This window comes from Cyprinodon tularosa, unplaced genomic scaffold, assembly GCF_016077235.1.
Source record: "Cyprinodon tularosa strain WSP-4 unplaced genomic scaffold, ASM1607723v1 ctg84, whole genome shotgun sequence".
NCBI classification, from domain to species: Eukaryota; Metazoa; Chordata; class Actinopteri; order Cyprinodontiformes; family Cyprinodontidae; genus Cyprinodon; species Cyprinodon tularosa.
This window is the reverse complement of record NW_024039607.1, coordinates 1,117,177-1,130,462: the sequence shown is the minus strand read 5'-3', so window position 1 is coordinate 1,130,462 and position 13,286 is coordinate 1,117,177. Positions and strand designations below refer to the sequence as shown.

Below are 13,286 nucleotides of genomic sequence, written 5' to 3'. Positions count from 1 at the left end.
GATACTGGTATTTGCGAATATCAATTTGATGCAGAATAATTACTGATAAAAGTAGATAAGTAATGACAACGGAAAAGACGTTCGCCCAAAACTCAAACCTGAAAAATTTTTATTCAATATACCTTTTATGTAGAAAGCACATATATTTGAATATATTCGTTAGCAAAGTCCGTAGGAAAGTATAGTATGTCTTTATTTTGAAAATATGATTGTTTTGCTTGTTAATTTTCCTGTTTGAACAGTAGAGATTAAACTTGAGGTTTTGGTGCCTATCTACTTTTGGCCACCCCTCAGTGTACGTTGGTTATTTCCAGGGCACCCTTATTAAAATTTTCTGGCTACGCCTCTGGCCACAGGTGACTACATTTTCATTTATCTCTTACTTTCTGACCGCTTTCTGTTCGCCCGTGTGTTGGTCACGCCCCTCGGAGCTCCCACCATTGACAGGGCGGATTCTGATTGGCTCCTGTCTACTGTCTGTTGCTGTTATGGCCACGCCCACTCGGCTCTGCTTCCTGAGTGTGTGAGCCGTTGGACTCGGTCTGTCTGCGGAGAGGCATCGGTATGGACAGTTGCTCCTTCCTGCAACTTTTCACTGGGGATTTTAAACCTTCTACTTCGCGTTTTGTCACAGTTATGAACTCAATTTGAGCCTAAACTGAGGTAAACAGGTTGTTTAAAATATTTTATTTTCTTCTTAGTTCGAGTTGTTTAAAGCAAAAAAAGGAAAATGCCAGTCGCAACTCTTCTACCTTTCACCGCTCCGCCGAATAGGAAGTCCGCCAGCCCGACTTCTTTCAGGCTGACAGAGAAATTTATTCTGCTCCTGGTGTTCAGCGCCTTTATCACTCTGTGTTTCGGGGCTATCTTTTTCCTGCCGGACTCATCGAAGCTGCTCAGCGGAGTTTTCTTCCGTTCCACCGCGGTGGAGACCAACACCCGCACCGGTCCGGAGAGCAGCTACTCCGGCTCGGCTGGAAGCGACGACAGGGTCCTGGCTAAGATCAAGAAAGACCACGAAAAGGCGCTGCTGGAGGCCAAGGACACTCTCCAGAAGCGACCCGAGGAGATAGAGCGGGACATACTGAACGACAAGAGGAAAGTTAACGTTGCGGGTCAGGCTGGGAACGATGTGAATAAAATCCCCATCATTGAGTACCACCGTCCGCCCGGAGCCACTGGGCACGAACCGCTGGACCCCGAAACTAAGGAGAGACGGGCTAAAATCAAAGAGGTAAGGAAACCAATTCAACTGGTTAATGGGAAAATGAATTTCCACCAAACCAGGGGCGCATCTGCAAAGTTTTTAAAAGGGGGAGTCCAGATGGGGGGCACTGATAATGGCAATGCGCATACATACGGGAGAGGATTAGGGACACTGAAAAAATTAAAAAAGTTGACTGATATTTAAATGTTATTTCAGTTTAATATTCTGACATGTTTTCTAAGAATTCTGACTTTTATCTCAAAATTCTGACTTTCATCTCAGAATTCGGACTTTAATCTCACTCAGAATTCTAACTTTTTTCTCAGAATTCGGACTTTTTCTCTCAGAATTCGGACTTTTTTCTCAGAATGCGGACTTTTTTCTCTGTATTCTGACTTTAATCTCACTCAGAATTCCAATTTTTTCTCAGAATTCTGACTTTTTCTCAGAATTCAGACTTTTTTTCTCAGAATTCAGACTTTTTTTCTCAGAATTCTGACTTTTTCTCAGAATTCAGACTTTTTTTCTCAGAATTCAGACTTTTTTTCTCAGAATTCTGACTTTTTTCTCAGAATGCAGACTTTTTTCTCTGTATTCTGACTTTAATCTCACTCAGAATTCCAACTTTTTTCTCAGAATTCTGACCTTTTCCCTCAAAATTCTGACCTTTTTCTCAGAATTCTGACTTTAATCTCGGAATTCTGACTTTAATCTCAGAATTCTGACTTTCATCTCGGAATTCTGACTTTCATCTCGGAATTCTGACTTTCATCTCGGAATTCTGACTTTAGACTCGGAATTCTGACTTCAATCTCAAAATTCTGACTTTAATCTCACTCAGAATTCTGACCCTTTTCTCAGAATTCTGACTTTAATCTCAGAATTTTGGATCTTAATGTAGATTGGCACCATGAAGGTAGAGATGTGGGAGCACTCAGCTTCACTGATCAAGATGTGAGTTTTTTGGGAGGGCCAGTAACACATTGGTGGAAAATGATGCAATTAGTGAACTTTTTACGTGCCATAGGGGTCCCCCGTAATGCTATTTCATTGATGGAAGAGCAGAAGGTGATTAAAACAAGAGAGCTAGTCTCTAAAACAGTAATGTCTATGGCTTGATGCTAACAGGTTTGTTAGCTGTCAGAAAACTGAGATTAAAGTCAGAATTGTTAGAAAAAAGTTGTCTTGTCATATTATACTGAAATTGAATTTAAAAATCAGTTAACTTTTTTTTTTTTTTTTTTTCAGTGGCCCTAATCCTCTTCCTCGTGCCCCTATCATTTTATGTGGCTTTGTTTTTAGGAAACCATTATCTAGTTGTTTGGCTGCATTTTGGCACAGTAGCATCACCAGTATGGAGCAGTTTTGTCAGTTTTATGTCCATGATGACAATCCTTAGTTCATCCACATCCTAAAAGCGGCTCTGATGCAGCTGTTTTGTGTTTCTGTCTCTGACCATCAAAACAAAAGTGGGAAAGACTTGGGATACTGACATAAAGAGGGGGAATAATCACATTATGTTAATATCAGCTGTTAAAATAGGGATTTTCTGTGACCTGCAGGTTTACAGCCTCATGTGGGAGCTGATCACAGGTTTTCTGAAAGGGTTTGAGAACTGGGGACAGTGGAAACCATTGAACTCATTGTCAGGTTAAAACAAAGCAAGGTGGTTTGAGCATTTTTCATAGGGTGCATTATCCTGAAAGTAGTTATCAGTAGAAATATAGACGGTTGTAATAAAAGGACAATTAGGGCTGGTAAAAATACTGAGGTGGAGTGTGATATCCAAATTATGCTAATTTAACCAGAAGAAGAACAAACTGTGTTGTGAAACCATTACCTTTATCATTATATCCTCACCAACGGCCTGCACTGTTGATAATAGGCTTTTATGTAACTTACACAAAGCCCTGACCCCACTGTCTGTTGCAGCTGGAAGGGAGACTCATTTTACATGGAGATTTTTGGTTTTATATTGAGGCAGTGCCCAATTTAGTTTAGCTTGTGTTGATTATTGCCTCAGTTTTTCTTTATTGGTAGGCAGAAGTTTGATTATTTTTTTCCCCCTCTTCCTCTCTGTCTCTTTTATATCGTTATATCTCCCATTGTTATGCAAAATATGAGACTGACCCAGCCATAGAGGGGCAACAATGCTAGGTTTTATAAGTTAAAAAAACATCCTTTGACCGGCCATTTTGGATTGTCCGACCAGCTGTTTTGGAATCTGTCCAAACCACTCTATATCCCCCCCCCCCCGTTGAAATGTTTCACTATCTAAATAATAGGGATGCACGATATAATCGGCCCCCTATTGGTATTGGCCTGTATCGGCCTTAAAACTGAATATCGGACATCGGCCACTCCACCGATATTTAACCCGATATTTGATCAGCTTCTGAGTTTCTAAAGTCTAAAAAAAAACTACTACTTCTTCTTCCTCAAAAACTTCTTTTTTACAGACTTAAAAACTTCTAAAGATGAGGGGAAAAATATTGATACATTAAAATATCACAATATCTTCATATGCTGATATATTGCCATTTAAAAACACCATATCAATCTCTTTTACTAATGAAATATTGCTATATGTCATCGTTATGCTACGAAATCCCCCGAAAAATCACAAAATTTTGCCATATTCTATATGTTGATATATTGACGCGGTATCGATCTATTTTACTGACAAAATCTCACAAGAATTTGCAAAAATATCACGAGAGTTTGTAACAGAACGATGAAATTCCACGAGATTTTGAAAGTAAAATAGATCGATACCGCGTTTTTAAAAATCAATTTGATATCAGCATATGAAAATATATTTGAGTATATTATTTTTCAAAGTGTCAGAAATGGATAACAAAACTGCTATTTTCAATGACTACTTATTTTTGTCCAGCTTTAACATCAGTATCAATATCGGTTATCGGCTACATGAGTTTTAAAATATCGGCATATCGGATATCGGCCAAAATCCCAATATCGTGCATATATATATATATATATATATATATATATATATATATATATATATATATATGCAGTATTTCTTCAAAGTAACAATTATTTTGCAAATCGATTAATCTGTTCATTGTTTTTTTTTGTTTAATTAATAACAAAAAAAATGCTAACATATTTCAGAATTCATTAAACTATTAGTCTTTTTATACAGTATGATTGAATTCAAATAAATCTAATTTTCTGAAACTTGTGATTTTACAGTGATACCAATATGACGTTTTATAGCTAGATACTAGATACCCAAAAGCTTTAGGAATAAAGAAAGCCAAATATGATTTACATATTGTACTGCCAGGTGACACACATAGTATGAAAATGATGTAAATACTGAATATAATTGTTAAACGAATCTCTAAGAGCCTGGAGACTCTGGACCAGCATGATCCTAATGTCACAGTGGTGAGAGATGCAGTTACACATGAACGGTCCTGAATTTGTTTATTAACTATACAATTTTTACGGTCTAGTAGCTTGAATAGCAACGACAATGTCTTTGTTATTGAGAGTGCCCGAGTTTTAGTCCAGCTCATTGAACTTCATTTTTTCATGTCCGCTGCTCGGTCTCTGTTTGACCAACCACATTTAGACTTTTCCTATCCCTATTTAGAAGCTCAAATGTAAACGATATTTGAGCTGAGAAATCTCTGGACCATTTAGACATTGTTTACTTTTAGTTTTATTAAGTAAAAGGTGTCAAACCTTAAAGTACCTTTCAAATGCTGGGATGTGTCTTTGCATGTTGTCAATTGATCATTTTATAGATTATTAAATAGATGGCAACATGTACTTCAGAATTAGGGTGAATCTAAAACTTCCACTAGTTGAGTTCTGGATGGAGCATATTTCCAAAAAAAAATGTTTTTTTCTACTTAAATGCTAACGTGTCTTTGTTTTCTAGCTTAATTCCTGCTCTGAGTGGGTCGTTCCTACGCTAAACGGCCTGTTTTAGAGTCTGTGTACTCCAGCTAATGCAATACAGTTACTGAATTAGCTGACAATCATTTGAATAATGGCTTCATTAACATTAATCCAATTTGTTTTCATGCTACATATGACACTCACAGTTGTGTGTCAAGTTTTCATTTCCGAAGATGCAATGGTTATGTCCCACAGCTAAAAAAAAGTCCTTATATTCAGAAAAAACCCCAGAAAACGTATACATTCAATAAAGAAATGTGATGTTGTGACTTACCCTATCATGAGGAAGACTGCTGACTTGACAGTTGTGCAGCAGCAGGTCATTAACACGCTCCACGTCAAAAGGTCGCAGAGGGTCACTTTTATGTAGGCTGGCTGTCTGTCACACAGTGCTGGGCAAAATGTACAATTTCTCTACCTATACTACTATTTTTAGTATTAGGTTTAGCTTTGTTCCTTTTTTGTTAGAGGTAGAAGGTAGAAGAAAAAAAAGCTTAATAGATAAATAATAATAAAAATAATTGTACTGCATGGTCTTGATAGCCTTGCCTTTTCGGCCTGCAGATTCCACCACATCCATTTTCTGAAAAAAAAAAAAAATATATATATATATATATATATATAAAAATATGGCTGGGTCAAATAAAAAGGTTGTTGTAAAGATTTTTTTGGAAAACTTGCATCATGTTTCTAACTTGGTACACCTTAGAGTTGTCTTTTGGTGACATTCTACAAAAATGTAGTTTCTGGCCCTGGAGGAAGAATGCATGTAGAATCTCCCTCCAGGCGGCTCTACCCGTTTGATGGGTTTCACCATTTTATGTCAGTCTGCTGTAAAGCCAGCTCAGATGTCCTGTTGTATACTCATCCCCCACATTCCCAGAGAGCGGCATGGGTAGTGAGCAGGTTGTAAAATATACAGAGAGAATGGAATTGTCGTCTTCCCTGTCATCTGATATCGTTTCTCGGCACCATTTCAGTAAATTGTGTAGCTGCTGCTTGTCTGGTATCCTGACGTCCCTGCAGTGTGTGTTCGGGGAAACAAGCCCTGAAGTCCCCAAAGGGGTGTCAGGTGGCAGCCCCGCCTGCTCTTTCAGATGATGTTGAGGAATAATGGGTTAATTTCAGAGAAGTAGGGCCAAATTCTGGATTTGTTTTAATTGGAAAATGAGAATTTTAGAGTGCATTTTTGCTAAATATGCCCATTTATGTGGATAGTTGATAGTGGATTGCTGAGTGAGTCAAATATAAGAGGTTAATAACCTGGCAGAGCTGCTGGTGGGAATACTCTCCGGTGCACATTTTATAAAATAATGAGAAAAATCCAGTTGGTTATCAGGGTGTCTTTGACTCCTTAAAATGTTCCTAGTTGGACACATGTTGCTTTTATAGTGGCCAGCAGTCTACTGATTGGACGGTCACATGATTTTTATTTACTGAATCACTCATCCATCTAGTCTTAAAGATGATTTCATTTAGAATTCAGAATAGATCAGAACAAAATTGAGACCATATGTAAGAATAAAAACAGGTAGTAGGAAAAAAAACTCATTAATATTTCTATATAAACCAAGTTTTTGTTATATTCTATAACTAAGTTTCATCAACTATATGAGAATCATTACTGCATAGAGTGATATCACAGTATCACCTCCTTATATCACCGTTATAGTTTATTCTGTAGCTTTACCCTGCTGGGCTGCAACATGGTCAGGGTTTCTGCTGGTCATTAAAAGTCATTAAATTATTATTTTTCAATTAAGGCCTTCATTGGCATTAAAATGCATTAAATGTGATTATCGTGGCATTTAAAATGCTTTATTTAAAAAAAAAACATTTATAAAAACAATTTTGTCAGATATATTATGTCGCGATATTTGCGTAGAACTGCTTGCGGTTGATCGTAAAGCCATATGTTCAGAAAAGAAATTTGCACTGGAAAAAATTGAAATCTAGATAAGTAATTTTTTCTTGTAAGTGCATTTGTTCTTGAATTAAGGAGGTAAAAGAGACATTTTGCCAATGGAACAAGACAATTTACATTTAAAGTAAAAAAACACAATTGCATTATCTTATTTCAAGTGCATTTATCTAATTATCTTATTTTAAGAGTAAAAATACTCATTCCATTGGCAAACTAACTCATTTACCTACTTAAAATAAGGATAAATACACTTCATTTACGAAATTTTTACTCATTTCTAGATCGTTTTTGCAGTGTGAGGCACAGAAAAAGTATGTAAAAATGCAAATTTCATCAAAAGTGGCTGGAAAACGAGGAATTCGAGACATGGCTGCAGCCTGTCGATGGTAAAGATGACGAAGGATTTTGCCGTTATTCATATATATATTAGTGCTGTCAAAATTATCGCGAGGCCTTTTTAACTGCGATAATTTTTTTTAACGTGAGATTAACGCTATGTGGTTTTATGGTACAATTTTCCAAGTACATCCCGCTGCAGCCTGCGGAAAGGCGGGGCTATTTTTCCCCAGTGTATGCATTTCTCATAGGCTTCAAGAGCGGAGCTCCTCAAGGAAAAAGACGCTCATACACTGGGTGACGCTAGTGCCTTTTCTTTAAGCCCCACCACCAACAAACAAGTTGAGTGTCTGGTAACTAGTAGCAACCTGAAATACACTGACAAAACAGATTACTGAGGTGAAATGGAATCTGCTACGGCACTCTTGCTGTCTGTGTATGCCACAGGTCAGTATCGTGTGTGTGTGTGTGGGTGGGTGTGTCTGTGTGTGGGTGGGTGGGTGTGTGTTCTCATTTTTGTTAAGAGGCTGAAAAGTAACTTTCTAGAGCATAGACTACCTCCATCTAGTGATGTCGGTCTATTGATTTTGATGTATTGATTGAAAATTGTTCATTATTATCTTGGTTAATTAACTTCTAATGTTAACTCTACTACATTTTATAGCAGTAGGGTAAAATGCTTGTCTTTGTTCAAAAGACTGTATTAACTGTAAAGACTGTCTTTTACATCAGCCTGTTTTCAGGGCCTTTTTTTTGGCTACATATTTGTTATTTTTTGCTACATGCCTCCCCATCTTCTTGCCATATGTTTCTATGGCATAAATCAGTGTCTGTGACCTGTTTTCATAAAAAAAAAAAAAGAACATTGGCACAAACCTAGCCTGTATGTATTTTTTGTATGTCATCGAGAGTATTTAAATGATTTTCAATCAGAAAAAAAATTTGCGATTAAAATGCGATTAATCGCGAGTTAACTCAGGCATTGATGCGATTAATCGCGATTAAAAAAATTTAATCGATTGACAGCACTAATATATATATATATATATATATATATCATTTATTATAGCCTACAATTTATGGTCAACATGTGAATATAAAATCTGGTCATAAGGTAACCAGATAAAAAGATCTGATTGAGGTAACTTTGCTTTAAGAATCTAGATTTATTAAAAAAAAGGATGGAAATTGTGATTGTATGGTATGCATGAATAAATTATGTATTTGTAATTTAATGTCCAAATCAAGCTGAAAATGTTTATATTGACCTAAGAATCAAATAATGTTTACATTCACAATACATAATTCAGAATTACTCACTTTGACATTGCAGAGTTTTCAAATTTCTCCACAATTCCTTCCCATACATGCAGTCAGGTCAGTTTGCCCCAGTTAAAGTGACACGATGCGAACAAATGTTTAGAGTCTGGTTCGAAATGCTATATCTTTCCGAACAGAATCATCAAACTCACATTCAATCAGCTCTTTATTACTTTCTTTAATACTGATGTCCTTGTAAACATACCTGCTAACAGTGCACCTGTTAAGGAGAGGAGAAAAAGTTAGCTGGCAGTCAGGATTTAAAATAACTGTGGGCCTTGCAGATCCTCAGGGGTCCCATCTCAGTAATCAGTGTTGCACATGAGAGCGTAAATGCCCACCCTCAGACCTAGCATCCTGAGGGAGGCATAACACTGCTACGTTTAATATACTATTCAGCAACCCATTTGAGAATTACAATCTCACCTTCATGCAATGTTGAACTACTTTTTATGCATATTAGATTACACCTTCTTAAATGATGTTAAAGCCACTTCCATTTCTGGTCGCTTCCATAATGATCAATAATCTGTTTTAGCTAAATTCATAGTAGCGCTATCCAGACCATTAATGAAAACAAATGCAAAAAATTAAGGTCACCTCCTCATCCATGTGTTCTGAGACTCTGGGGTTTGTTCTCAAAAGACAATCAACTACGTGATTCATGGTTGAATGAGGGGATCAAGTGCATCTAGAGGTCACCGTTGCACAAGTTGTGATCTATGTTGGATCTTGGTAAACATGATGTCAGATGGGGAAGATTAAGTTTGTTGCAGAGCTATTGTCACTAAAAATTTAAACAGTCAAAAGAGTATAAAAAAATCTCCCATTAGGCAGAGAGACAGAATGTAAACCTAGAAGAAGCGTGAGTCACATGTGAATAAACTATGAACATGACATTAATCTATAAGGAGAGTGTCCTTGACAAACATGTTAAGCTTTGGAGCAACATTGACACATTGCCGTCGGTGGCTTTACAACAACATCAGTGGTGGAAAAGTTACAGCAGGGGTTCCTTTCCATTTGTCTCCATCAATATTTTTTAGTCATAGCTATTGATCAGAAAGCTCACAGCTGTGGCTGACATTTGACAGGCACTGTGAAATAACCTGTAGCTGCATATGTTCTGCCTGAATAGAGATAATTGGATATGCTGGGTATGGTTTTAGGTATTCAGAGACTATTTTTCCTCCAGAGATGGTTGAGCATCCTCTCCTGGGTTTCCTGCAACCTGGCTTTAGTTAAAAATAAGTTGTTCCTTCAGCTTGACTGCCTTCTAAACCAATAACTCTCCTTTTATTTATTAGATATAAACCTTCATTTTGAGGCGAAAATATGTGTTCTATTAAAAAGATATGAAAAATACTCTCTGCTGGTAATTAATGGCAGATCTTAGCTCTTGCATTCAAACAGAAAATGTGTGATTCGCCTCAGAAAAATATAGTTCAGTTATTAATTATTTACAGTGATATCACACTGGAAGAGTTATACTTTTTTTCTGGCAATTAAGAACAAAAAAGGTAACTTTACAAGCTTGACAAGCTCTCTTTATTTTTCTAAATACATGTTTATTGATACATAAATTAGTCTGAAGTTGATCAATCTTATTGATCCTAATAATCTGAGTTTTCTCTTATATCAAGAGGATTGTTCCATAACATTAAGGATTAAATATTTTTTGCTATATGCTGAATAAAATAAAAGTTGCACATCTTTATATATTAACTATTTACTGTGCTCATAGTTATATAATAGTTAATTTAACTCTTTACTCACTGTGGTAAATACTGACTGAATAATGATAAAAGTTTGCTTGGACTTCAAACCTTTTTATAAGTTATAACAAAACGGGAAATGTATAAACTCTGGATTCACTGGTCAGTCTAAACCAATGAGAGTAAAGAGATGTATAACTATAATTTATCGACAGGGTATATTGCTTTAACACGCTGTCAGACTATTTCCCTCTTTAAGTAAAGTGGACAATAGCTTTATAGAACCTTTCTATTGTCTGAGCTCAGCGACGAAGTGATGCTGCTCCACCCTCCAGCACGGCAAAACTGGCGATATTTAATATTATATTATAACTTGAAGGAGTTTGATTGTTATGTTTAGAATAATACCAGATTGCATTAAAACAGTGTAAATAATCTCAGATGGACTCTGGATCGATTCATGCTTCTGCTCTAGCACGGCTCTGCTCTGGCGTCACTCCCCCTTTAAATATTAGTAAGGATCTGCTTTAAAATGAACAGTGGCATACTCTAGTGAATGGCAGTAACGTTACTGAACACAATAGGAAATTCCTTTTAAGTGGCATTATCCAAAGAATTGATACATTAATTGTAAGTCTATAATTTATTTACATCCCTACTAAAGATAAATAAATAGATTAGGGATGGAACGGTTTATGAAAACCGTCCGAACCGTTCGGTTCGACTGTCTCGGTTCGGTTCACGTGTGTTGCGTTCGGTTCATGCGCTGCTCCTTTTTCTCATAGGTGAAGCGTTTACACTGCAGAGCAGAAGGTGGCAGTACTGCGACCAAAGCCAACCACCAGCAGTAAACAAGAAGAAGAAGAAGAAGCGAAGCAGCTTAGCCGGGTATAGCAGAAAAAAATCAGTTGTTGTGGAGAATTGTGTGCGTATGGCGAGTGGGAAAGAACAGGAGTTGGAAGACGCGCCAGCAGCAGTTTATAGGTCTGCTGTATGGGACCACTTTGCATTTAGAGTGACCTACGATGACGGTGGAAAGAAAGTTGTGGATAAAAGTGCAACAGTGTGCAAGCATTGTGCAACACGTTATGTTTATGCTAACAGCAACATGTCAGGCTAACAATAAACATATACCGCACCGAAAACCGTGACCACGAAACCGTGAACCGAACCGTGGATTTTGTGAACCGTTCCACCCCTAAAATAGATATGTGAAAAAGTATTCCACTCACCCACCTGGATCTGATCTTTTCCTGACAGTCTGAACTACAAAGATCAGATTTTTTTCCATTGCAACCCAGTCCACTTGGCTATGTGGTCCTGGATCCGATACGAATCTGATCTTTTCAAATGCGACCTGTGTCTGGACGGCCAGGTCGCATTCATCCAACCTGAACCGCATTAATACTCAACAAAGGTCACTGTTTGGGGTCATGCTATGAAGAAGTGGCAACAAAAACAACAACCATGGCGGACGATGATTCGAAGAGCAGTATTTATGTTTACCAGTTTAAAAAGATTGTGTTTTTATGGTTGGGAAAGATCGCTAGATGTGCTCCAGTGCTACCATCAATGTTTACTTCTATAAAAAGAGAGCACGCTGGCCTGTGACATCATTGCGTCCTCTACTGCGCATGCGGGTTACTGGCGTTGTATGAATGAAGTTCACACAGGAGATCACATAGAAGTCGCATATATTTTGAAATGTGAACGGCGAAGCAAAAAAAAAAATTGGATTTCACAAAAAAATCGGAATTGAGCATCAAGGCCTGCAGTGTGAATGTAGCCTTAGAGTTGCACCGATCGTATACCTAGATCAGATATTGGCTAATTAGTTGGATCGGATATCGGCAATTTGATATTGGACATGGAAGTGTTAATCCTTCTTTTTGCTGCTTGTTTGTTAATAATAAATATAAAGTACATTTAATTATGTGGTAATTTGTTTACCTTTTTAACAATGTTTATTTTCAAGCCTAAATCCTTCGATTACATGGTAAGATGTGTGGTTCATTTATTCAACAGCTAAATAGGATCAGTACTGGATTTCAGCTGAGCCCAGGTATCTGTATCAGATTTGATCAGAAAAAAAATGGATCGCAATTGCTGATAGCTTATTTTTCCCTCCCAAAGATATTAGGGACAAAAAAAAACTATGAATTTTTATTATTATTATTTTTTTTTAGCAGCATAAACAAACAGCAAGCAATGCTTTAAAACAGTGTTGGTTTTAGATCATTTCCAACTCCTTAGTCCCTTTTTCATGTTGACTTTTTAAAACAATTCTAATACTAATAAATCATAAATATGTTTCCGTTAGTAACAACCTTCACATTTATGTATTTTTTAACAGCAGCTCATTTTCACTGAGTCTTTATAAATCAGTAAGAAATCATTGGACTAAAACTGAGACTAAAACTGGTTGATCCTTTTCTACGTATTTAAAGGTATCCGTGGCAACTATTATTTTAATCAGAAAGTTGGGCTATAACAATAGTTGTTGTGCTTTTTTAAATTTCTTTTTTTTATATGTTGCAACTTTTTTTGTAATATAACAAACATTATTTCTTGGTGCCATAGCAAAGATAAATTTGCTACTTACTGACCTTTATTTAGGATGTTTTTTATGAAAACATTCAGTTTATCTCTCTTAAAATTGAAACCTTTGTGTTCAGACTCAGCCTGTCTGCAAATCTACAACTCCATTTGATTTCTCTGCCCTTTCTGTTTGGTAAACCAATACCAGTGTTGACCAAACACGGCTACCCAAACCCTCTCCCTGATCTATGCTGGCCTGCTGTTATTTAGAAATGGATCTTTTTTAAATAATAGTTTTTTTGATACAGCA

The 13,286-nt window shown here is 36.8% G+C and overlaps 1 protein-coding gene across 1 annotated transcript in view; it reads left to right on the top strand.

The window, feature by feature from the left end:
* The first annotated feature begins 533 nt into the window (after positions 1-533).
* Positions 534-13,286, top strand: part of man1a1 (mannosidase, alpha, class 1A, member 1) — a 195,011-nt gene continuing 182,258 nt past the window's right edge. The window contains exon 1 of the mRNA XM_038272736.1: positions 534-1,234. Within this exon, the coding sequence (XP_038128664.1) occupies positions 731-1,234 (504 nt within the window). The 5' untranslated portion in view covers positions 534-730. The remainder of the gene's footprint in view (positions 1,235-13,286) is intronic.